Here is a 25,139-nt window from a genome sequence, read left to right as displayed (position 1 = left end):
TAGCAGAAAAATGGACTTTTTCATTTTCACATCTTTTTTTTTTTTTTCAAAAACACTCTCTGTACCACAGGCCAGAAAAAGAGGTTTGAGGTAGTGACATAAACAAGGTGTAGAGATCAGCATTGTCACTTTTAAAATGAAGAATTGTATTTTCTGTTTCTAGAAGGGAGGTGGCTCACTCTGTTCTACAAAGTAAAAGGCACAGATTTCTTGTGAAAATTATTATATTAGAGCATCCTAAACTGCATAACAGATTTAAATTTAAAACCTAACTTATTTATTTATTATTTGTATTTCAATAGATTTAGGGGGTACAAGTGGTTTTTTCTTACCAGGATGAGCTACATAGGGGTAAAGTCTGGGCTTTTAGTGTACCTATTACCTGAATAGCATATGTAGTACCTGATAGGTAATTTTTGATCCCTCACTCCCTTCCTTAAAATTTAAGATTAACGTGGCTATAACACACCATTAGAAACAATACTGATTAGATTATTAAAAATGAAACAGTTCCAGATATACAATGTTGGTAACTATGTAGGGAAATACACATTCTTACAGACTTGTTGTGGGAATGGAAGCTGGTGCAGACTTTCTGGAAGGCCATTTGGCAACAGGTACTCTTATGTACTTATGCTTTATGTGCCAACTTGGCTATGCTATAGCAGCCAGTTATTTAATCAGTATTAACACAGGCATGGCTGTGAAATTATTTCATAGATATGGTTAACATCTATAATTAGTTGACTTTAAGTAAAAACGATTATCCTCAATATGTATGTGGGTCTCATCAGTTGAAGGCCTTAAGAGCAAAAACTGAGATTTCCTGAAAAAAGAGAAATTTTCCTTCAAGACTGCATTATTAACTCCTGAGTTCCAGCCCGCTGCCCTCTCTGGAGAACTCTCACAGGTACAGTACCAAATGCCTTACTATTAATTATACATTTACTTTGATAAAGCAAATCTCCTGCCAGGAACTTATCCAAAGGAAACAAATGGAAAAATGCTCAAAGAGCTATGTGCGGTGTGTTCACCGCAGTGTTACATACAAGCAAAAAGCGTAAAAATAATAAGGTGGTTTCGTTGAAATACATTATGGTATGACCATACAGTATAATACTATGAGCCATTAAAAGAGAGGTGATAGATTTTTCTCCTAACATGGGAATTATTTCTAAGATACATTATAACATATAAAAGCAAATTAAAAAATGTTGAGTATGATTTTTTTTTTTTTTTGGAGATAGGATCCACTTCTGTTACCTGGGTTAGAGTGCAGTGGTGTCATCATAGCTCACTGCAGCCTCCAATTCCCAGGTTTAAGTGATCCTCCTACCTCAGACTCCCAAGTAGCTGACACTACAGGTATGTACCACCATGCCCAGCTAATTTTTATTTTTTTTTTTTTGTAGAGACAGGGTCTTGCTATTGTCCAGGCTAGTCTCAAACTCCAGTCCACAAGTGATCCTTCCACCTTGGCCTCCCAAAGTACTGGGATTATAGGTGTGAGCCACCATGCCTGACATAGAGTGTGATTTTATGGATGAACATTATATTAATATATTAAATATATGAATAGAAAGATATGTTAAAATATTTATAGTGATTATTATAGGGTGATGAAATTATAGGTTGTTTTAAATTATTGTTATTTGAGTTTTTTTCCCAAAGAATATAAATCATTTTTAATGAGTGAAAAGAATGAAGCTATTTCTATTCTGGAAAATATAAAATATCATTAAGCCTTACTAGGGAAAAAGGAGGCCAATATCTTGTGGCACTTGTGGTTCCTGCTACAGTGAAGTTTTCTTTTTCTCTTTTTTTCATCTTACAGACTATAAATGAATTTACTTTTTCTGCTGCATATGTGTAAGGCTTACAAATGAAAGCCAGTGGCCTCCATAAGGGGTTTATTGTTATCACGCAAAGGTTTCGGTGTCCTTGTATAAAAAGGTATGGCTGTGTGTTTTTTGGGGGAGGGGTAGGGACGGAGGACAGAGTGGTAAACAATAACAGTACACTTCTAGTATTTGTTCTAAAAAGAAGTCCATTCTCTTACTTCAGGACAATAACTTAATCCAAAGACCCGCTATTTTTCCATAAAGCTATTTCACACATGCATTATTTAAAAAATACTATGAAATATCTCAAACATAAAGTGTAATAATATATTAACATATAAATACTCACCATCCAGCCTTGTTGAATAACTTCTTAGAGAACATATACATACATATATATGTATGGATATATATGCCTTAAGGTTTTTTTTAAGGACAGATTTAATTAATGCCTATATATATCTACGCAAGTCCATTTCCTTTCTCTTCTCAGAGGTAGCCACCATGTTGAATTTTATGTTATTTCCATGAATATTTAAAAACTTTTATTACATATAAGTAAATTGATAAATAAAATCAAGTATTTTTTGCATGTTTTCAAAATTTCTATGACTGGATCATATTCTCCTGCAATGTTTTTCTGCAAAAGTTCAACGGTTCTGATGTTTAACCACCTTGATGTATGTATTCCATTACTTGAATTGCCACGCTTTACCACTCTCCTAGTGATTACCTTCACTTTTTTTCACTTACTGCCTTGAAAAACAATGCCACAATGGACATTTGGTACAAGTCTTCTTACCTAAATGTGTGAGAGCTGGTCTAGGACTACACCAAGGAGTGGAATTGCTAGGTTGCAGGGCATGCTTATCTTCATCTATACAGGATTTGCCAAGCTGCTTTAGAATTTATACAAACATCTGTGGTATATGAGAGGTCCAGATGTAACACATCTTTGCCAAGCTTGGTATTTTGAATCTTTTCATTTTTTGCCAATTTTGACAGGTGGGAAATAGTATTTCACTACTGAGTTTATAATTCCCATGACCAACAGGGCTGAGAATTTTCCCATAAATTTATTACTCATTTAGGGTTTCTTTTCTGTGAGTTTCCTAATCAAATACTTTGTTCATTTTCTAATATATCATTTAGTCACTTATACCCTTTCCATAATCAGCTTTGCCAGAGGTTTATTCACTTTGCAGTACTTTCAAAAAACATCTTTGCATTTTAATAATCCTCTCTATTGTGTTTTGGTTTCTATTTCCTTAGTTTCTTCCATCTTTCTTATCTCTTCATTTTGTGGGGTTATCTCTTTTCTTCAATGAGTTTATTTATTTATCTATTTAGCTTATTCATTTTCAGTTTTTATTCATTTTTATTGCATGCATTTAAGTTCATAATTAGCTTCATCTCACAAGTTATCTTATAAACAGCACTTTCATTAGTTCAGTTTTAAATATTTCTCATTTTCATGATTTCTTTTTTATACATGAGCTATTTAGAAGTGTGCTTTTAAGTGTGCATTTGTGGTTATATTTTTGAGTTTTAAATTAATTCCACTGTGATTGAAATGATTCTGAACCTTAGTATTTTTTGAGACTTGCTCTGTTGCCCTAAACATGACCAGTTGTTATTAATGTTCTATGTTTGTATTAATATTTGTTCTATGCATCTTTTGTAACTATAATTCAGTGACTATTCATGCCCAATAGATCAAATTTACTAATAGTTATATAGTCAAATATTCTGTATCTTCCTAATATTTCTTCAGATGTATCAATTATTGAGAAGTATGTTAAAATTTCCCACCAAGATTATCCATCTGTGAATTCTTCAGGCAATTTTCTCAAATGTTTCTTTATATTTTTCAAAGACACATAATCTCAGGCCTGTATGCCTGGGACTGTGATATATTTCTGGAACTGCTGTATCTTCCCAGTAAATTGTTAGTAATTTTTAAAAATCTAATACTGTTTTTTTGCCTTTAAGTCTATCTTGTTGTATAGCCACAAAGCTATACAAACTTTCTTTTGATTAGTATGTATCTGGTAATTTTTTTTTTATCTCTTCAGTATCAATTAGTCTGGATTCTACTTTAGATCTCTATAAACAATAAGTAATTGGGGTTTTTTAAGCCCTGGAAATCTAGTCTGTTAGCATGCAAGAAAAGATCATTTATATTTGCTGTACTTGCTGATGTATTTGAATTTATTTCTATTATTTTATTTTTCCCTATTTCCCATATTTCTTTTTCTTTCATTCCTCATCTATTAAACATTAATAAAATCTCCCCTATTCCCCGCTAGTGTAGAAACTATACATTATATGTTCCTATTCTTTTAGTGATCCCTCAAACTCTATCTTGTTTTTGTTATTATTTTTTAATTTTTTTTATTTCAGTATATTACAGGGGTACAAATGTTTAGATTACACATATTGCCTTTGCCCCACCCAAGTCAGAGCTTCAAGCATATTGATCCCTCAGAAGGTGTGCACCGCACCCCTTAGGTATGAATATACCCATCCCCTCCTCCCCCTCCCACCTGCCCGACAGCCAACGAATGTTGCTACTATATGTGCACTTAGGTGTTGATCAGTTAATACCAATTTGATGGTGAGTACATCTGGTGCTTGTTTTTCCATTCTTGGGATACTTCACTTGGTAGAATGGGCTCTCCTCCTGAATAAAGTAAACTGCTTTACTGCGGTCACCACTCCCATCTGATAAGTAAGTTATATTGTTTCTACCTTATTTTAGTAATATTTGCTATATTAGCATTTAATAGTAGAAATTATTCATTATTAAAATATATGATCTTATACAGCCAATATTTATTTATATGTGCCCTTGCACTTACCCATTTTCTTGTTGACTACTGTTTCTTGAATCACACTCTATTATTTGGAGTTCAATTTCTTTCTTCCTTTATTAAATACCTTTTGAGTCAGTTTTTTATTTTGTATTTGAAAATATGTCTTTAATTTGTCCTTCCTCATTCATGATAGTTTAGTTGCTTACATAGTGTTTTAGACTAGCAACTCTACTAGCACTTTGAAGATATTATTCCATTGTCAGAAGGCTTATGCACCCATGTTGAAAAATTTCATGAAAGTTTAACTGTGGTTTCCCCTTGTAGTCAATTTGTTTTCTCTTTATGGTTGTTCTTAAATGTTTTCTTTGCTTTTTTTTTTTTTTAAACTGGGTCTCATTCTAATGCCCGGGGTAGAGTTCAGTGGCATCATTGTAGCTCATTGAAATCTCAAACTCCTAGGCTCCAGTGATCTCCCTGCCTCAGCCTCCCAAGTAGCTGGGACTACAGGCACATGCCACCGTGCCCAGCTAATTTTTCTATTTTTGTAGAGATGGGGTCTCACTACGTTGCCCAAGCCGGTCTCAAAGTCCTGGCCTCAAGTGATCCTCCTGCCTTGGCTTCCCAAAGTGCTAGGATTACAGGCGTGAGCCACCATGCCCAACCTGTTTCTCTTATATTTGATAAAATAAACTGGGACTTTAACATTCTTTGAGTACAAGCTAATAGTTACAAAATTATGAGAGTTAATTTTTCTACACATTCAGAGCCTAAACCCAAACATAAGATTACTAGCCTAAGGGGTAGACATTTTTCCAGTCTACCATTTCACTGTGATCTAGTTCTTCTAAGTTCTTTATGAGGTCTCTGTTCCATAATCCTACTTTAAGAATACCTCAGGGTATGTTTTCTTTCTCTGAGTGAGCAATAAAATCTCAAGCACCTACGTATCAACATCAACACCCACTGCTCTCATGCCCAGTGTCACTGCAGCCACAGTGCCAACTTACAAGCTTAAGCATTCTGCTTGGTTTTGGTTCCTGAGGTTTTCCTTTCTTCCTGCAGTTCAGCTATGCATTTTAAAAGATGTGCTTTATATATTATCCAGTATTTCTCAGGCTGGTCTAGGTGTGGGCCAAAAAAGAATTCTTAGCATTACTTTTAAGACAAGCTAAAATTATCAATTTGAATCCCTTGGCCAATCCTTCAATTTTAATTTTGTTTTATGAAGTTTCTGAATAATAAATCTAACTTTTACATATAAAAATTATACATGTCCTTTTCATTACATTCCGGAAAAGAAAAAAAAGTATGATGATGGGGTTAGGATATAAAACTAAACATATGTCAAATTTGTCTTATGAATAATTAAAACTTTTAGACCCTGGGAGACCTTTACAAAATAATACTTTTGTAATTGACAAAATAGAAAATATATTGACCAACTAATTCATGAGTTTCACATGTCCTTTTCTCATTTGGAAGAGTCTTAAAATCCTGCTAAAAATAGTCTCCTAACACATCACCACATGAACAATCTGGAACCGGCTGGGAGAGACATGAAGAGCACAGGAAGGTCTGCCTTTCATTCATGGCTTGCAAACATCTCCATCAATGACTAGCTGCAATTTATAGTGACCACTGAGTAAAGTATTCCAGATAGACTAGCCAGCAAGACTCACCGACTTTAATTCATTTCTTCACCTGAAATCCCAAGCAGGAAAATACTATCTTCATATTTAAAATCCCATTTTCTGTCTATTTCTCAATCTAGTAAACCCCCCTTCCTTCTTCCAAGACCCTTACAAAATCCTTCCAAGATCCTTACAAATACTCTCTTATGCAAAATTTGAAAATGTATTATTTTTGAAAGTATAAAACACATACGAATTTTGCTAAAAAAAAAAAACAACAACAACACTAATAGTTTAAGAGGTCAACTAACTCAACTTGTATTACTTAAATGCATCTTCTTCCACTGGCCATAATAAATCACATTTGATTCAAGCAATAAGCATGAGGCCAAATTCATTCCTTCATGTAAGTAGCAGGTCTTGAGCATCTACTATGTGATGGGTAAAGTTGTAAGAGCCAAGGAAAAACCAGGTCTTACCCTTTCAGGATACACAGATAGCTATGATATGACCACAGTCATAAGAAGGCCATCGAAATGCTATGGAAATTCGAGAAAAACGAGATAAAATAAAGAAACAAACAATAACTTGGGAAACAACTAATTAGATGGTAATTACTTATATTACAAAGACATTGCTACCTTTTCAGAAACATCTGATTCATGTAAATGGTGAGATATTTCTGTATTTTATATATTAGTACTTAGAGAAAAAGGTAAAGCCCAAATATTAGAAGTTGTTGTGAATTTAAAACCAGTCAAGAAAAAATGGTATTTTTGGAATTGTAATGGAATTAATAAAATGTATAATTTAATTCTAAATCTAATTTACATAGATATACATAATATATAAGATATAACAGTATACATGGGGTTGGGTTTCTCAAATTACTTACAGGTATACTTTCTGTTAGTACTGTCATTCTACAAGGTTTTTATTTAATCAGCAAAAATTATCCAACTGAATAAAAGATTATTATCACATTTGATAGAACTATGGATGTTGATTAAGTTGTGAAGATTTGAAGAGAATACATTCGGAAATGCATAGTACAGACTATGATATCTAGAGGACTGAAGTCTTCCTAAATCACACCAAACTTCATCAAAAAGAAAATAGAAGATTATTCTCTGAATAATTCTCATACTAGAACTAAGGGACAAGGTATCTGAGCCCTTGAGATTGTGATCTCAACTCTAGCATTCACAGATGAGGAAACTAATTTCCAAGGTTATCCTGATGCAAATGGTCATCTTGAGTCCAGAACTCATGTCTCCTTATTCCAGTTGGGTATTTCTTACAATATAACACATTATTTTCTAATTCTCATTCTGAAACATAAAGACAACTGTATTCCCAAATAGTATGTCAATTACCTCCTAATTTCTGGCAAAGTTATTATTTAAGACAGCACTGAATCTATGATCAAAGACTACTAAAGGTGCTGGAAAGAGAGAAAAGTGAATTGAACAGAAAATAATTCAAGGCACTGCCTCTTTATTATTTTTCTTTTCTCAGATACACATTCAATAAATCACCATGTTTTATAGTAATTGTTAATTATATCTTTAGTTAATATAAAATGATAATCTTTGGATGTTTTTAATGCTTTTTCTCTTAAGTTTTACTAGATCTAAAAAATTAATATTGTCATCTTGCTTTTTGGTTTTTATTCCATTCTGAGAATCTGTTAATAGGTCTATTTAACTCATTTATAGTAAAAACTGATATATTTTGTCTTACTTTTATTTTTTCCTTCTATCTTCTTTTATATGGTCACTAAAGTTTTCTTGGTGTTCTATTTTAATTTTATGATAGTTTTTTTAAAAGTTTTAAAAGACACAGTTAACCTTATATTTTCTCTATTTATTAAAATGAAAAGATTTTTTACTGTCTCTTACATAAGGAATAGAACTTCTTTTATTGTTCCAGTCATTATTTTTGACAAAACCTAGAGTTTAGAATTCACGTTTTGTAATAATTACTTAATTATACTTCTATAACCTATTTAAGGAAGAATTTTTCATGTTTTTGAGTCAAAATATTTTACCACAGTAATTTAAATTATATATGTTTATTTCATCATTACTCCCTTTCATTATCTCTTCAGTTTCATATTTCTGAGATACTACTCATTCATCTCCCAAATATCAACAGTTCCTTTTAAAATATTTTCAGGAAGGTGAATTGTATATTTTCTGAATCCTCATCCACTTGAGTACATCTGCCCAGTGTTTTTATCCATGAATAATTTCCTGAATGAGTACTAAATACTGGAGTCACACAGTTTCTCATAATTCTCTGTAGATACAACTCTGTCAACTTCTGTAGTTAAGTGTTAAGGAGATATCTGATACAACACATATATTTTTAATTGAAAAAATATTTTGGAAGAAATGTTGCCATGTAGATATCTTCTCAGTAAATTTTCTGGAAATGTAGGAAATCTATCTGCAGATAAATCTCTTTTTAATATCAGAATACATTTTTCTCCTATGTTTTACTGTTCTTATTTATCTGTTTTCTCCTCTTCCCACTTAGAAAAGTAGAATTTTTGTTATATTGGATATTTGCTTTCTTTCCTTAACATTTGCCATTTTGAGTAGTTTTCATTTCAGACTTTTATTTATTCTTTTCTACTTTTTGTAGAGATGGAGATCTCACTCTTGCTCATGCTGGTCTCAAACTCCTGACCTCAGGCAATCCTCCTGCCTCAGCCTCCCAAAGTGCTAGGATTATAGGCGTGAGCCACCACGCCCTGCCGTTTCAGACTTTGAGAGCTTCTCTGCTGTCTTCTACAGTGTTGACTTCATTTTATGCAGTATTCATTCCATACAGTACTGCCTAACATGTGAATAATTTGCTGTTTTATAGCTTTACCATCTTTTTTATGCCAGATCTCTTTTATAAATCTCAACCAACTCTCTCATCTTCTTTCCCCAAATTATTCAAGAGTCCATGTTTTATTAAAAATTATTAAAAATTTAAAATCAATATATTTGATTTCAATATGATAGAATCTCTTCATAGATCTCCATTTTGGTTTCCCTTGCCGCTCCCCAACCCATCTATCCATGAACAAACAGAGATTTTCTGAGGTATGATATTTGCCAAATGACAAGAAATCCCCATCAATTCCTCTGTGTCACACACTAAAGCACTGTAAGAATTCACCTCTCCAATCTCAAACTGAAGAGTAAATGGAAATGAACAGTCTCTAACTCAGTTTTCATTTTCTGGCAGGCATTTACTCAGTGAGGTTGAAATGGGAATTCTTCCTGTCATGGTTGTATGGTTCTCTACACTTAGAGGCAAAAAAAATTATTTTAAAAATCAGTTGATTTTCACATTTTTTGCTTTCAGAAACATTATAAAAAAATTTAGTTATAACATGACAGAATATTAATAATAATTTTTATGATATATCACTATGTGTTTGGGGCATCTAGCTCAGGAGTTTTTTTTTTTTTAATTGAGAAACAGTATTACTACTGTGACAATATTTATTTCCATCTACTTACTTAAGTGAGCCAGGTTTCTCTGTGTGTACATCTCTAAAACTGATATAAATAAAAAAGGAATTTCTCATTCTAGAATAAATAATATTAACTCACAAATTAGGAAAGGAAGCCATATCCAGCTCATTGGGAAAGGAATTTCCAAAAAAATTTAACTTTTTATGTTGAATAACTTCTTTAAAATGTGTCATATATTTATGTGTTTTAATCTGTTGTGTACTACTTACAATTGCAATCGTACTACAATGTCTAAGAAAGTTTCATACTTTAAACTTTCATTTAAAGCCTTTTGGTTTTAGGAATTTTTTTTTTTAAAATCCAAGTTTGTAGACTTTTTTTTAATTGCAGAGAAGCATGAGAAAGTAATCAAGATTTTGAAGTCTAACACTTATTTCATAAGAATAAAATTCTGTTGGGGTAAAGCAACAGAAATAAGAGTTCAAGGAGAAAATGCCAACAAAATTTTCAATGATTGCAGGTGAATATAAAATCACAAAAATATTTAGATTCTATTGGTCATGTTAATGGGTGATTTAATGGTTTTATTTGAGAAATTTCATCCACTACAATTAAACTTACAATGAAATGTTTAGGAGGATCTACAGTTGGAAAAAATTTTTAAGGAATATTAAGGAATTTTAAGGAATATTTTAGCAAAAGAGTTTAAAGACTAGTGCGAGTGTTCTTTCCTATCTTTTTACAAAGACATATTTGGTCCTTCCTTGATGTCTTTTAGAGATCTGTGAATTAGTCTTACTAAAAAGAGTGATAAATTACCGACCTTAGTTTCAAGTGCACTTACAACTTTTTTCCTCCCTCCACATTCTTGTAGGTATTTTCTTCCCTCTCTCTCATTAATTCAGTCATTCACGCATTTATTCTTTCAACAAATATTTATTGTGCATCTATGGTGAAGTTTTCTAGGACTTTGGTACATAAGAATGCCCCAGAATCAGAAAAAAAAATACATCTTAAAAATACAAGAAGAAAATCTAGGGAAAATTCATCTGGACATTGGTCCAGGCAAAGAATTTATGACTAAGACCTCAAAAGTACAGGCAAGAAACACCAAAATAGATAAATGGAACTTAATTAAACTAAAAAATTTCTGCACAGCAAAAGAAATAATCAACGGAGTGAATAGATAACCTGCAGAATCAGAGAAAATATCTGCAAACTATTCATCTGATAGGGAATAAACATCCTGTATACACAAGGAACTCAAACAATTTAACAACAATGATAAAACCAAATAATCTCATAGTAAAAGTGGGCCAAGGACATGAATACTTTTCAAAAGAAGACATAAAAATGGCCAACAGGTATAAGAAAAATATTCAACATCACTAATCATCAGAAAAATGCAAATCAAAATCACAATGAGATACCATCTTACCCCAGTCAGAATGGCTACTATTAAAAAGACAAAAAATAATAGAGTTGGCTAGAGTATGGAGAAAAGGGAACTCTTATACACTGTTGGTGGGAATGTAAATTAATACAACCTTTATGGAAAACAGTATGAAGATTTATCAAATAACTAAAAATAGAACTACCATTCAGTCCAGCAATACCATCACTGGGTATTCACCCACAGAAGAGGAAAGCAATATATTAAAAAGATACTTGCACTTGTATGTTTACCACAGCTCTATTCACAACAGCAAAGATATAGAATCAATCCTAGTATCCATCAACAGATAAATGGATAAAGAAAATGTGGTAGATATATACAATGAAATACTATTCAGCCATAAAAAAGAATGAATTTTACAGCAATATGTAAATTGATAGAACTGGAGGTCACTATCTTAAGTGAAACAAACCAGGCACAGAAAGTCAAATATCACATGTTCTCACTCATAGGCAGATGCTGAAAAAATGTGTGCACATGGACGAAGAGAGCGGAATGATGACGATGGAGACTTGGAAGGGTGAAGGAGTGGAAGGGGGTGGATGATGAGAAATTAGTTAATGGGTACAAAGTACCTTATTCAGGTGACAGATACCCTAAAATCCCTGACTTGAACATTAGACAATCTATGCATGTAACAAAATTACACGGGTACCACATAAGTTTGTACAAAAATAAATACATAAAAGGTAAATGCAAGCATGCTTTTTTAAAGAAAAACAAAGATATCAAAAATAATTTTTGGTGGTGAATTGTTTTACAACAAAGAAAACAGTGTACAAAGATAGACATTAAAGGGGGTGTTATTTTTGACAGCGTGGTCTGAAAAGGCCTCTGAAGACAATCATATTAAGGCATTTCAACTGAAAGCAAAGAGAGGACAAACCAGGTTTAAGAAATGAGCTTGTTATTTCAAATGCAAGTTCCAATTACATTTTTCCCCTGCGACAACTGACTTATTCTTTCCAACTTATTTTTGATAAGACCTTAGGCAAATCACTTTAACCCTCCTACACCTCATTTGATTTTCTTTAATAGATAAACAATAACATACCTTACAGAGTTTTGAGAGAATTAGAGATTGATGTACAGCACCTAGCACGATGCTTGCCTGTTATGCAGTAGTCTCCCAGCGAATCTAATTCGGTCATCAGGAAACCACCATCCTTCTCTCACTCTATTCTTTTTGTGTCTTACGAGAGAGTCATTTCATTTTGAGTTACAGATGCAGTTTGTTACTGCCACACAGTGAAGGCACCTGACGGATTTGGGGATTGAACTGCTCTTTGAACGCTAGGCTTCCATGCTGTGAGTGAACTGGGGACTGTTGACTCTCAGTGTCTCAGTCTTCTGTCTCCTGGCCTCATTTGGCTCTCTCCTCTTTCCTCTCTTTCTTTGCACTCTCATGGGCTGTCTCTTTCCATATTTTTATGAAAGAACACGGTGACTGTGTCGAAGATGTTTGTTGAATGAATACGTAAATGAATAAGAAGTTGAGGAAGAGAGGATAAAGTGGCGATGCATCTAAATGCAGTTTTAGGTATATTTGTCTATTTCTAATGGATGGTATCCCGAATATATGTTGTGATATACGTTTTAAAAATTATTGTTCTCTTAAAAACAAAAAAAATACTGATTACTATCTAAAGCTGTTTACATAAATTATTGGTATATTCATGTTGTCATATGTCAAAGACTCCAGACTTGACACGTGTAACCCACCTAAAATGCTAAAAACTTCCTTGCCATTTATGATCTAGGCTTAAAAGTTATCTGTCAAAAGGCATGTAATGTAAAATGCTTACGTTAATGTTGCTTTTTTCTTTATATAGCTTGAAGTACAGTTCCAGTTGTTTTATGCTTTAAGTATTGTATTTCTAGCTAGTTTTAAATGACACAATTATTTTCAACATGATAAAAATATAAAATTTTAAATACCAATTTAAAGACTCTTTAAAGGAACTAAAAAAGAAACACAAAAAACTCCAGTTTTAGAGGAATCATCCCATTTCTAAAGGTATAGTTATTTAAATGATAAAGTATTAAAACACTTGTTTTATTTTAGACTGTACTTCTTTTAATATTGTTTATTTTAATATCTCAAAAACTACCCAACAGACCCAGAATCTGTCACAGATAATCGGTCCTACACTTATAACAAAGAGTACAGATGGGAGAGTAACAAAATACCAACGACTAACAAAGCTGTCACTAAAAATTAGGAAATCTGACCCATCAGACAACTGAAAAAAGTGCAATTTGGCTTTTGGAATACACTGGCTTCAGAAGAAACAAACTATTAATACTGTCCTTTGGACTCACTGATTCTTGGTTCTATTTCCATAAAACGATGCCACATTTCATACTTCTTTTGATTCCTCTAGTACCCCCAACAGCTCTTACTTTCACCCATCCCTTTTGCAGAGTCACATTAAATCATATTCCCAAGGCCAAACCTACATCAAATACACAGTGTTAATTTAGGTGAATCCTTCCAGATCAGGAGTAACCTGGGGAGGCTGTACTCTGAAAGAACTGTCAGCATCAGTCGGCACTAACGGTTAAAATACGCTGCTGAAAGATTAGCTACAGACATCAGGGGGTGGTCCTGCTCCCTGTGGTCCAGATAGAGGCAGTCTTGTAGCCTTCCCTCAGTTGCATTGCCACATGCCAGGAGTAAAACAGGTGCTCTGACCTATTCTGATCTAGTATTTGTTTGCGCTTACAATCTTATTTGTGTATTACCGAACAAAGCTTATATAATTTACCATGCTGAAATTGAAAATCCCTTCAGTGGAAGTGTAGCAATGACAAACATTCAATATCTTTAACCCAATCCACTCTTAATAACTACATAAAGAATGGATTTGTTGAGAATTGGGGGATATTAACAGACTTTGATCTGAAGACGGCATTAAATCAGGTTTTGGCATCACTGCTTTTGATAGGGCACCTTAAGCTGCTGTGGTACCACGAGGTAGCTGTATCTGGTACAGAAAACCTCCCATTTTGTTCTCAACTGCCAACCTGTTCAACACCTGTCTGTGTCCTAGCATGTGTAAGTGCTAACTATCAGATTTTAGAGACCACAGCACTCAAGTTTGTATGTTATATTCCTACTGCAGGGATCACGTTAACAGCTGGCAGCTTAGCAACTGCCACCATCTAATTTCAGCAAAGATTAAAGCTTTAAAAATCCTTAGCTGGAAATGTTCTTGGCAGAGGCCAAAGGTGCTGCTAGTGTTATTTTTTTCAAAAAAAAGCCCAGAGCTTAATTTAATCAAGAAAAATGAATATATAATACATTCAAGATCTTGATAGATTTGAGGGGAATATATATACGACCAAATGGCATAAAAAAAGATTCAGCAATCAGTGTACAAATTAGAGAAAGGAAAGGCAGTTTTTTTATAACTGGGCTGAGTGATTTGCATATATTTATTTATTTAAGAAATACTTAGTCAGTTTCTACTGATGTACCAGGCAGTGTTTAATGTTCCACAAATAAAGTAGACTCAAGGAAAGATAAGGTCCTTATTTTCACGGGGCATACATTCTAGAAGGGGTAAAGAGATTAAAAAAATTAAATGTACAAGTAAAAAGATAATTTTAATAGGAGATAAATGCTCTGAAAAATATATAACAGAATAATATGAGAGGGAATGAGTTGAGGGGCACATTAGATTAGATCGGTTGAAAAGGAGCATTTGAAAAGGTGACATTTGAAATGATACCTAAGTGGGTAGGTAGAACGAGCCAGCCACAGGGAAAATAAAAGCTGTAGGATGTTCGGAATTTCTAAAGCGAGGATTAGGGTTAGCCTAACAATCTGGATAGAAGAAAAGGACTTAATCAAAAGGCACATTTGCATAGAAATCACACTTAACAAATAAACCCACATTATATATTTCTTCGAGGTACCTTTGTAGGGGGAGGGCTGGTGACCTGAGGAGCTAAACTCCTACTCTTGGCTCTGTAATTAATCTGGGGGCAGAGCCTTAGAAGTCAAGATGCTGCTCGATGACAGGGAAGGACTAAAGAAAAAGGAAGCTTGTGGCCAGAATATGTAGGACCTTCTCTGGACATGGCTACAGTTTACTCTAAGCGCGAAGGGAAGTCATGGGAAGGATTTAAGCCGAAAATTGTCATAATGTGAATTATGTTTCAAATGGACTATTCTCGCAATATGAAGAACAGTTTGTGAGGAAAATGGCAGAAGTGGAAGCAGAGAGAACACCTAGGTTGCTATTGTAGGAGTCCATGTGAAGATGATGGTGGTTTCAACTAGTATGGTAGCAGAGAAGATGGACAGAATTGGATGTAAATGGAATCCTGTTTTGGAAATGGAACAATATTTTCTGATTGACACGGGGTTAAGGAAAAGAGAGGGATCAAAGATGACACCTAGGTTTTGGTTTAAGTATGTTCAAATATAAGTTGACTTTATGTTCCATACAGAGGTTTGAGAAGGAAACTAAAGGAAAGATTTATTTAATAAATATTTACTGAATCTCTACTATGCAGCAGGTATACCATTCATGTTGAAGATTTTATATACATACCTGTATATATACACATGCATATAAAGATGTATATGCACACGAACACATAAATATACACAAAGAGACACACAAACTCAGGCTTTTTTTTTTTTTTTTTTTTGAGACAGAGTCATACTCTGTTGCCCTGGCTAGAGTGAGTGCCGTGGCGTTAGCCTAGCTCACAGCAACCTCAAACTCCTGGGCTCAAGCGATCCTCCTGCCTCAACCTGCCGAGTAGCTGGGACTACAGGCATGCGCCACCATGCCCGGCTAATTTTTTCTATGTATATTTTTAGTTGTCCAGATAATTTCTTTCAATTTTTTTTAGTAGAGACGGGGTCTTGTTCTTGCTCAGGCTGGTCTCGAACCCCTGCCCTTGAGCGATCCACCTGCCTCAGCCTCCCAGAGTGCTAGGATTACAGGCATGAGCCACCGCGCCCAGCCAAACCCAGGCATTTTGAAATGGAGTCTTATGGAACAATTTTAAGAAAAGATTAAGTACACAAAAGTTTAATGTAGTCCCAACAATGCACAATTCTCATTCATAGGTCCTCTGCTCTTTCATGTAGTTATAAGCTGCAAAATAAGAGGAATCAGATATTGACCTGTAATCTAAACAGGAAAATGGCAATAATTTTTTTTGTTTGTTTGTTTTTTAAGACCCAGACTGGACTGCAGCGGCATGATTATATCTTACTGCAGCCTTGAACTCCTGGGCTCAAGGCAATCCTCCCGCTTCAGCATCCCAAGTAGCTGGGACAACAGGCACATGTCATCACACCCAGCTAATTTTTTAATTTTTACAGAGATGGGGTCTCACTATGCTCCTCAAGCTGGTCTCAAACTCCTGGCCTCAAGCAATCCTCCCACCCTGGCCTCCCAAAGTGCTGGGATTACAGGTGTGAGCCATTATCATGCCTGGCCAGCAATGCTTTTTTACGGGAACACGGGGTACATGTAAAAGAAAGGAATTTTCAAATTGGGATCACTGCTTGACCCAGACAAGATTCACCTTACTAAATCTGGCCCTATTTTAAACTCCACATCCTCTGTCTCCTTCTGTAATTTTAGTGCTTGAGATTTAGGTAAATGTTTATTTTAATTATCTACTCATTTTTAGAGCTGTTTTAGAGAGTAAATGTATTAAGTTTTTTAAAGTGCAAAGGCAAATCATATGGCCCATTAATATGGCTATTATCATCTTTTTTCCTATGACAAACCCAATTATCATAAAGCAAAAGTTATCTTAAAAATGGAGCCTAAAATAAAAAATTATTTTCTGCTGACATCTTGTTCCAAATAAGCCCAATAACCAAAAGAATTTTCAATTTTATTTCATATTGAAGATGCGCATTTAAAAAAATAAGATAAAAAGGATTAAAAAGATAAATAAGAAAAATAAGATAAAATAACATGCTACTTAACACATAATGAGAATTTATTAACTATAAAATAGTGATTTAAATGAAAAAAAAAAAGCCAAAGTTTTGGTGACTATTTAAACACACATGGGTCATCTAAGGCTTTATAATCTTTCTAATATTACAAATATCTGTGGCCCAGCAATTTCATTTATACAGGAATACTCCCACATATATATGTGAATGTTAATATACAAGAATTGTATATATATTGACGGAGGCATTGTTTGTTGATTTAAAAAAACTTAAACAGCCAAATAAAGGGAACTGTTACATAAACTATGTTAATCTGTATTACGGAATCCAATCATTTGCTTAAAATAATAAAGCAGATTTTTACATGTTAACATGGCAACTTTTCTCTGATATATATTTTTAAAGGGGAACAAAGCACTTCACAGAACAAAAATATACGGAATGATTTCATTCGGGATGGATGGACATGTATGTATCACATAATGATACAAGTATAGAAGTTCACATTATTACTCAGCAATGACTACTTGGCTACTTTTGAGAAGGAGAGTAGAACAAGGTGGCAGTCCTGGTAGGAACATTGATGAGGGCCTTTTATTTTCTACCGTAAAAAACTTCATGGATTGATTTTATGCTACACTGAGCATGTCCTGGGTTGGTAAATTTTAAACCACTTTATGATGTAAAGCTATTAAGCTACCATCTCATGCCTTTCTTGATCTAGTGGCAGTGCATTTGTTTACTTCACATTGCCTTATTGCCATAAGCAAACATCAGCTGATGTCCTAGACTAAACCTCTACCGCATAACTTCACGTTCTTCATGTAGTAGCGGCATTCTCAAGTATGTCAGAGGAGTCCGCTGCAGTGGATTCCCATGTGTGCTGAATACCTCAGAAGTCAACAGGCTGGGGAAGCCACTTTACGTTTAAAGCAGATCCTGATGGCATCTCACTAACAGAGTGCTTCTCGCATGTTTACGGCATGTATGGATCACTCAGTGGCGTGGCTGACTGTTTACATCCTGTGCCAACTCAGCTGATATGTAATTAACATTATGTCTTGATAGCCTGCTGTTGTTTGCAGCAACTTCAAGTCATGATTCTGACACATCGACAACAAGTAGCGAACACTTTGATACAGGGCCAAAACAACATAGATGTCTACTTTAGTTCCCAGTGATGCCACACAGGAAGTGGTCTTCCTGAGCACAGACTCTTTATACCATCGCTCCCCGGCCATTTGTTTAACCTGGTAACACTGTTTTGTACCTCATGAAATTAATGATCCAGAGTGATGATTCATGTATCTCTTTGTCTTCAGAGCAACTGTAGCTGTGTGCATCAATTTAATCATAACAGTATGGCAGAGGAAATAAGAGCTTAGTCTTTACAGTTTGACAAAAATGGATTTGCTTGCCTCTACCACACACTAAACTGCATAATCCTGAGTAAATTCCATAACCCCTTTGAACACCAATTTTCTTATCTGTAATAAGAATACAGATACATGGGGATAATAACAATACCTACCCTCATAGACTTATTCTGAGAAGTAAATAATACAAAATATTGAAAGTGCTTTCCACAAATGCTTGCCACAAAGTAAATGTTTAATAAATATTAGCTATAGCAATAATTATGTTAATAGGTGAGTACTTCAGGAATTTTTGGATTTACCACAGAATATGCAATGCCTGGGACATACAGTTATTTAAATAGACATTGGCAGAATACGGAATGACGGAATAACTCAGTTTGGTTAAATCACAGTTTTAAAACTATTAAATGAGACTATTAATGTAATGAACTATAATAAAGGATCATAAGTACTTTACACTAATGATATCCTCTAAAACTAATACTAAAATATGGAACAAGCACAAGAAAAATAAATAAGAAATATATATGTAAGTTTAATTTTGGTAAGATTTCGAGCATAGTCTTCAAAATCACCGTTCTTTCAATTTGGCTTGAACCAAAATTTACCTTCATTACAAAATACAACCTCTCAGAAAGCCTTAAAATCAATTTATTGCTGTATATAACCATATCACCATCAGAATCTAAAAAGGACAAAGGTACATCTTACATAGGAGCTAAACAAACACTCAGTATTAACAAATAATTTGTTTTCCCATTTTTCAGCTCTGATTGAAATGTTTACATGAAAGTCTTTGAAAAGTCTTTTCATCCCAGTGGCTCCACAAGTGTTCACTTTGAACGACTTTGCAGCTGGCCAAACCTGACTCTCAATCAATTTTTATGAGTGCAAATTCTTGAACTGATGGCTGGATCTCCAGCTATATCACTCACATAATACAGACTCAAAAGTGGTGATGAGATTCACATTATCACCAGAGCACCATTCTGCTGATAGCAGCAGCAGACACACAGCAGGGGTCCACTGTCCTCCCCATGAAAACGATTCCTTCACCTTTCAATAATGTAGCCTGCAGGTATGGACCTACAAGCTGTGTGCGGATAGAATAAGAGCTGTCTTTAAAAATACTAATAAAAACTACCCAGTTCCTCCCAATGGGTCAGTCTCATTGAATCTCCATACATATCCATTTTGATTTTGAAGTATGTGCCTTCAATTTGTCTTCCCATTACAGTTGGAATTGAGTGGAAGATTCAATTGTGTTTTAAAACTTCAAAAAATTGTCAGAGTACTGGCATGTATATCTCAATACATTTGGGCATGGGATTCTCTGTGTGAGTGCATGGATGTGTATATGTGTACATATATGTATGTAAATATATAATGCTTAAACATGTCTTCAAATTTTAAGATGATAACTTAGGTAGAATAAATCCAAATTCATTATAGTTTGGTAGTGTTTTCCTAAATTTCAATTATGGAGCATATAGGTTTGCCTACTTTGATTTAAGTTAGATTTTGCCTTTTAGAATGTAAAACATATTTTTGTTATTGAAGGAACTTTTAGTTCCTCAAAGACATGGCTAATCTTCCCCAAAGACATACCAATAAACAATATCAAAGTATTGTTTCCTTCTTTCGTTTCTAAACTCTCTTATGGGTGATAATCAAAATATAAACGTTTGTCCTATAACTTTTGATTCTTATAATCGTATGCTAGAAAATAAGACAAAGGGCAAAGGATTACCTTGAACCTTACCTGGCCAAAAGCATGAGGTGATCATTTGACCTCTCAAAACTGATCTACAAAAGCCTAATTTTCATATTAAATCAATATATTAAAATTATTTTAGCCTACTGTCACTTAATCAGGTCTCCAGACTAACAACATTCTTTAAAACATAGTGACTAATGTGAATGACGTGTTGAATATTTGTGGTTACTGGGTTACATTTCCATGCTCTCTCATGCGTATTTCCACCAGGTAAACTCTAATAGTCAGCTGGGTTTGTTCCCAAACTAGTTTATGCCAATAATATCAGCTACTGAAATCATGAAACTAATGAGATTCTATATAAATACATAAGATATAACTGTAAAAGAAGCTGCTGTTTCTATGAAAATCAGTTGGATGCTTTAGAAAGACTTGATAGAGACAAATCACTAACACAAATTTGTCAAATTAGATGTTAATGAGACATTTATAAGATATAAATAAGATTTAAGTGTCCAGAAAGATCTACGCTCAAATTGCTTAGTAAATGCATTTAAATACTTGCACCAAGGTAAAGAAACTAAGCCTAGAAATTATAGAAGATGCCATAATGGTGTTTATTTTAGAGAATAGATCACACAGAACTCTAAGCAGGTGACCTTCACTCAAAGCAAATGCTTGGGCTCCATATCAAAACATTGAGAGAGTATGTGTATCTTTTATTAAATTAGACCAAATATTAGTTCTAACAACATAAGTTTAAATTTTAGGCAGGAAAAAATAAATAGGCTGGCTGTTTGCCATGTAGATAAAACTACTTTTGAATGAATTTTCACACTTTTCATGAAGTTACCATGCCATCATGGGACATCAATAAAGTAATTTTATCCGGCAATTGATGGATGGCTGTATGTATTTCTGGAAGACAGCAAATGATAATTTTCCTTCCTTGGCATTTCACCATGTCGTTCTGATCTAGCCCAGTTAAGCTTGCTTAATGTGTGATAGAAATCAATGAGATTTTACAGACTGTTTTATGTTAAGAATTCCAAGGGCGATTCTCTTTTCATGTATTTTCATCGGGAATAAAACAGCTTGGATTCATCATGGAGTGGAATGACTTACTTAGAAAGTTATTCTTTAATGTAAATTTAACTTAATGAGCATATTCTATAAGCAAAGGTTATACATGATTTACCAAAAAAGTCAGCCAAATCTGTTTATGTTCAGAATCCAATTATAAACAAATATCAAGTTGATGTAAAAACATATTTACATTACTAAATGATTTGTTGGCTTATTTGTATTAAATATGCCAAAATATATGGCAAATTTTATTAAATATTGCCTATTTGTATTAAATGCCAGTATATTTGCACTAAATATACCATTAAAGACAGATATGACATATTTATATTAAAATGAGTGATTATATGTATTATGGTTTATCTATAAAATATCAAAATGATGCAGCGGTTCTCCAGGTATAGTCCTGGAATCCCAGACATCTTCAAGATTGTTTCAGAGGGTCTTTAAGGTCAAAACTATTTTTATAACAATATTCAGAAGTTATTTGCCTTTTCACACTTACTCTCTCATGAGTGTACAGTGGAGTTTTTCAGAAGCTACATTTTATCTGATTCTGCAGCAAATTAATGCAGAAGCTGACACAAGAATAGAGTTATATTCTTTCTATTAATCCAGAGAGTAAAGAGGTATGCAAAAGCATAAAACGATGCCACATTTCCCTAAATCGCTTGTTCAGAAAATAGTTATTTTACATAAAAATGTTATTTGTGTTAACATGTAATGGATTTACTTTTACTTTAAAATAAATTAAATATTTAAAGAAATTTCTCAGTTTTAATTTCTAAAATAGCAAATATTGATAGATAAAACCCACATTAAAAAAATGTTTGGGAATCACTGTCTTAGAGTGATTATGTAATAGGAAGAAAACGACTAACCTGAACAAGAACAAAGTAACGTTTTTTCCATCTTTTCCAAACCTTCTGTCCAAGGGCATACAGATACCTGGTGAGAAAAACAAACAAGCAAAAGAACATTTTACACGAATAACCTTGTGGTTCTGAGTAATCACATTTCTTCTATAGGTATTCATTCTTGAGACCAGCCTGCTAAAGGCAAAGTTAAGTTCATTTGGAATCTGAGACAACATGCAGTTTCTGTGTTACAAAATGATTGAGCTTATTCTATGTTCTTGAAAGGGAATTGATTTATGTGGCTTATCAATTTGTCAGTCTTTACCATAAATTGAGTGAAGTAGGAGTTAGGAAGGATAATCAAAGAACCAGTTGGAATTTTATTCTTACACACATTTCTTAGGAGAGACAAAGGATACGAATTGAGGACATGGTTCTAAATGCTTCAGTTCTCAGATGACCAGCTGTGTGGCCTAAGAAGGAGCTGGCTGGAGAGTCAAGAACTCTAGGTTAAGGGTCACTGTCCAGCTGGGTGACCACAAGATGTGCCTGCACCAATCTGTTTCCATTTCCTAACCTATTAAATGAAAGGATGGATTTGCTTATTTCTAAGGTCTCCGCTAGCTCCGGGAGCTCTATCACTTTGGTATTTACCTGACTTATGAAAGTACTTCACTGCAAATATTTTAAACTATGAAATTCAGACAATAATAAAAATGGCAATGCATAGCTTAACATAGTTTCAACCGTAGTTTTAACTTTTTATTGACCTGAGTAAACTGAATTGAAATGATTAGTCAATCATTAGAGAATATTGTCCTTACTGAAGATATAGATGATGCACTGAAGTATCAGAAAGGAAAAAGAAGACATTAATCAATGAAGTGTGAACTTGTTGTAGAGAGCTATTAATTCTTTATAATTATGCCACAAAACTATACACACACTTCTTACAAAAGTGGAAAATATTGTTAGAAGTTTAAAATATGACAAACAGAAGCCTAATTTTAAAATTAAGGAATGATTTTTCAATATTTTATCATAATCCCCTTTTCTGAAGTGAAGGTTTAGCAGTGCAGAGGCTATTCAAACTAACGATTTATACGCAATATCGAGTGATCAAAAAAGAACATTATGGCTAACACAGTTTATTTAGGGGCTTAAGATAGCTAGACTTTCTCTCACAATTTTTAAGGCGAAAATCTTAGCTTGAATTTTTAGTTTCTGTCTTATTAAAATAATTCCCTTTTGCAAAACAAACATATTGTTTGCTTCCTTTAAAAACAGTAACATGGGATATTGGCTAAGCTATGGTGAAATGAATAGGCACTCTTACTCACTACTAGTGGGAGTATAACATGAGGCCACCTTTCTGTAGGATAACATGGCAATATGTAGAAATAGTCCTACCTTTTTATTCCGGAATTGGTTAAGGTAATAATCAGAGATGAACATAAAGATGTATACTATGTGCATACATATAACAGTGTTATTTATATTATTGAAAACTAATAATAATTTAAATGCCCAATACTAGGGGAACTATTTAATAAATCCTGGCATATTTACAGAAAGAAATACTATGCTGCCACTGAAATTGTGCTTTTGATAAAATCAGTAACATAGAGAATATCTCACTATATAATGTTATATGAAAAGAGCAAGATTCAAAATTATACACATACTTAATGATTTGGAATTTATAAAAAAAATCCCAAAATATTATTATAGCATCTTTGAGTGGTAAAATTATGACTGATTTAAGTTTCCTTCATTCCCTGTTTTCTAAATTTTCAGAATCAGAAAAAAACATGGGGTTACTAAAAGTCAAAATAAAAACAAAATTCTTGCATTGGAAAGCATCACCCAAATGGCCCAAACCAATTATATATTTTTTGTCAGATACATGAGCTAGCTGAAGTGTTTGGTGAACTTTTACTTAGTTCTCATGATACCCTTAATACCACCATCTGGGCTTGTGGATGTAATGTGAATTCATTTAATGACTGGCCAAGATGTCGACGTCTCTTATTCTCACCTGTTCACTGTTTCTTCTCAAGGTCCCCCTAAAACCCTTTGCCCCACCTTTGCTCTAACCTCTAATTTCTCTTCTATCATTCTAGTGATAGGTCTTTAGCTGCTCTCTTGCTGTCTTTCCTATGTAATTTCCCTCTCTTGAAATGCGCACACCCAAGCTCCTATTACAGGGTTAACAGCAGTGACCTCAGGAACTATATACTGTGGACACGACAGATGCCCTCTATGAAAGTGCACTAGCGAGATGTGCGCCAAATAGCTGCCTAGGAGCCACAGGGGACATTGGGAATAACCTTTGCCTGGGACCACAGCCTGCTTTTCAGATCTTCCAAAGTGTCTCACTTTGCAGACTGGGTTATACACAAGTGAAAGTGAACAGTGAAATGCAAATCATCAACATCACAAGTCAGCCAGTGCCAGTCTTGCTGACAGTGAAGGTCTTCCATAAGGAAGAATAGTCATCTGTATTATTCAAAATGACACATGAACAAATCTGGAATGAAGACATATAGTTTCTCTGAATACAGAAGCAGAAGGGTAGGTGGATGCACACATGTTGTATTTGGGGATTGGTAGAAGACGTTACAAAAAAGAGAATTTGGAACCGGAACCAAGGTGAACGTTTGAATGTTTGGCCTTGAAGTATTTTAGGCTGTGGCTGATGAAGAAAGAATTCATTCAAACACATTCAGAAATGACAAGTGACCAAACAAATCCAGAAAGTTACTGGTTTTAAGAGTTTTCCTGGCTTTCTGCCTAAGAAAAAAGAAATAATATTCAATAAAATATTAACAAATAATATTCAACAAAACTTAGAAAGTTATTCTTTAATGTAAATTTAACTTAATGAGCATATTCTATAAGCAAAGGTTATACATGATTTACCAAAAAAGTCAGCCAAATCT

The 25,139-nt window shown here is 33.9% G+C and overlaps 1 protein-coding gene across 1 annotated transcript in view; it reads right to left on the bottom strand.

Moving 5' to 3' along the window:
• The window catches only part of CADPS2 (Ca++-dependent secretion activator 2), a 645,614-nt gene that overhangs the window by 160,981 nt on the left and 459,494 nt on the right, over nucleotides 1-25,139 (bottom strand). Inside the window, exon 8 of the mRNA XM_012652730.1 lies at nucleotides 22,222-22,288. Coding sequence (XP_012508184.1) covers nucleotides 22,222-22,288 — 67 coding nt within the window. The remainder of the gene's footprint in view (nucleotides 1-22,221; nucleotides 22,289-25,139) is intronic.

The sequence above is a fragment of the Propithecus coquereli genome, unplaced genomic scaffold (genome assembly GCF_000956105.1).
Source record: "Propithecus coquereli isolate 6110/MARCELLA unplaced genomic scaffold, Pcoq_1.0 Scaffold4, whole genome shotgun sequence".
In the NCBI taxonomy this organism is placed as follows: domain Eukaryota; kingdom Metazoa; phylum Chordata; class Mammalia; order Primates; family Indriidae; genus Propithecus; species Propithecus coquereli.
This window is presented reverse-complemented; position numbering and strand designations above follow the sequence as displayed.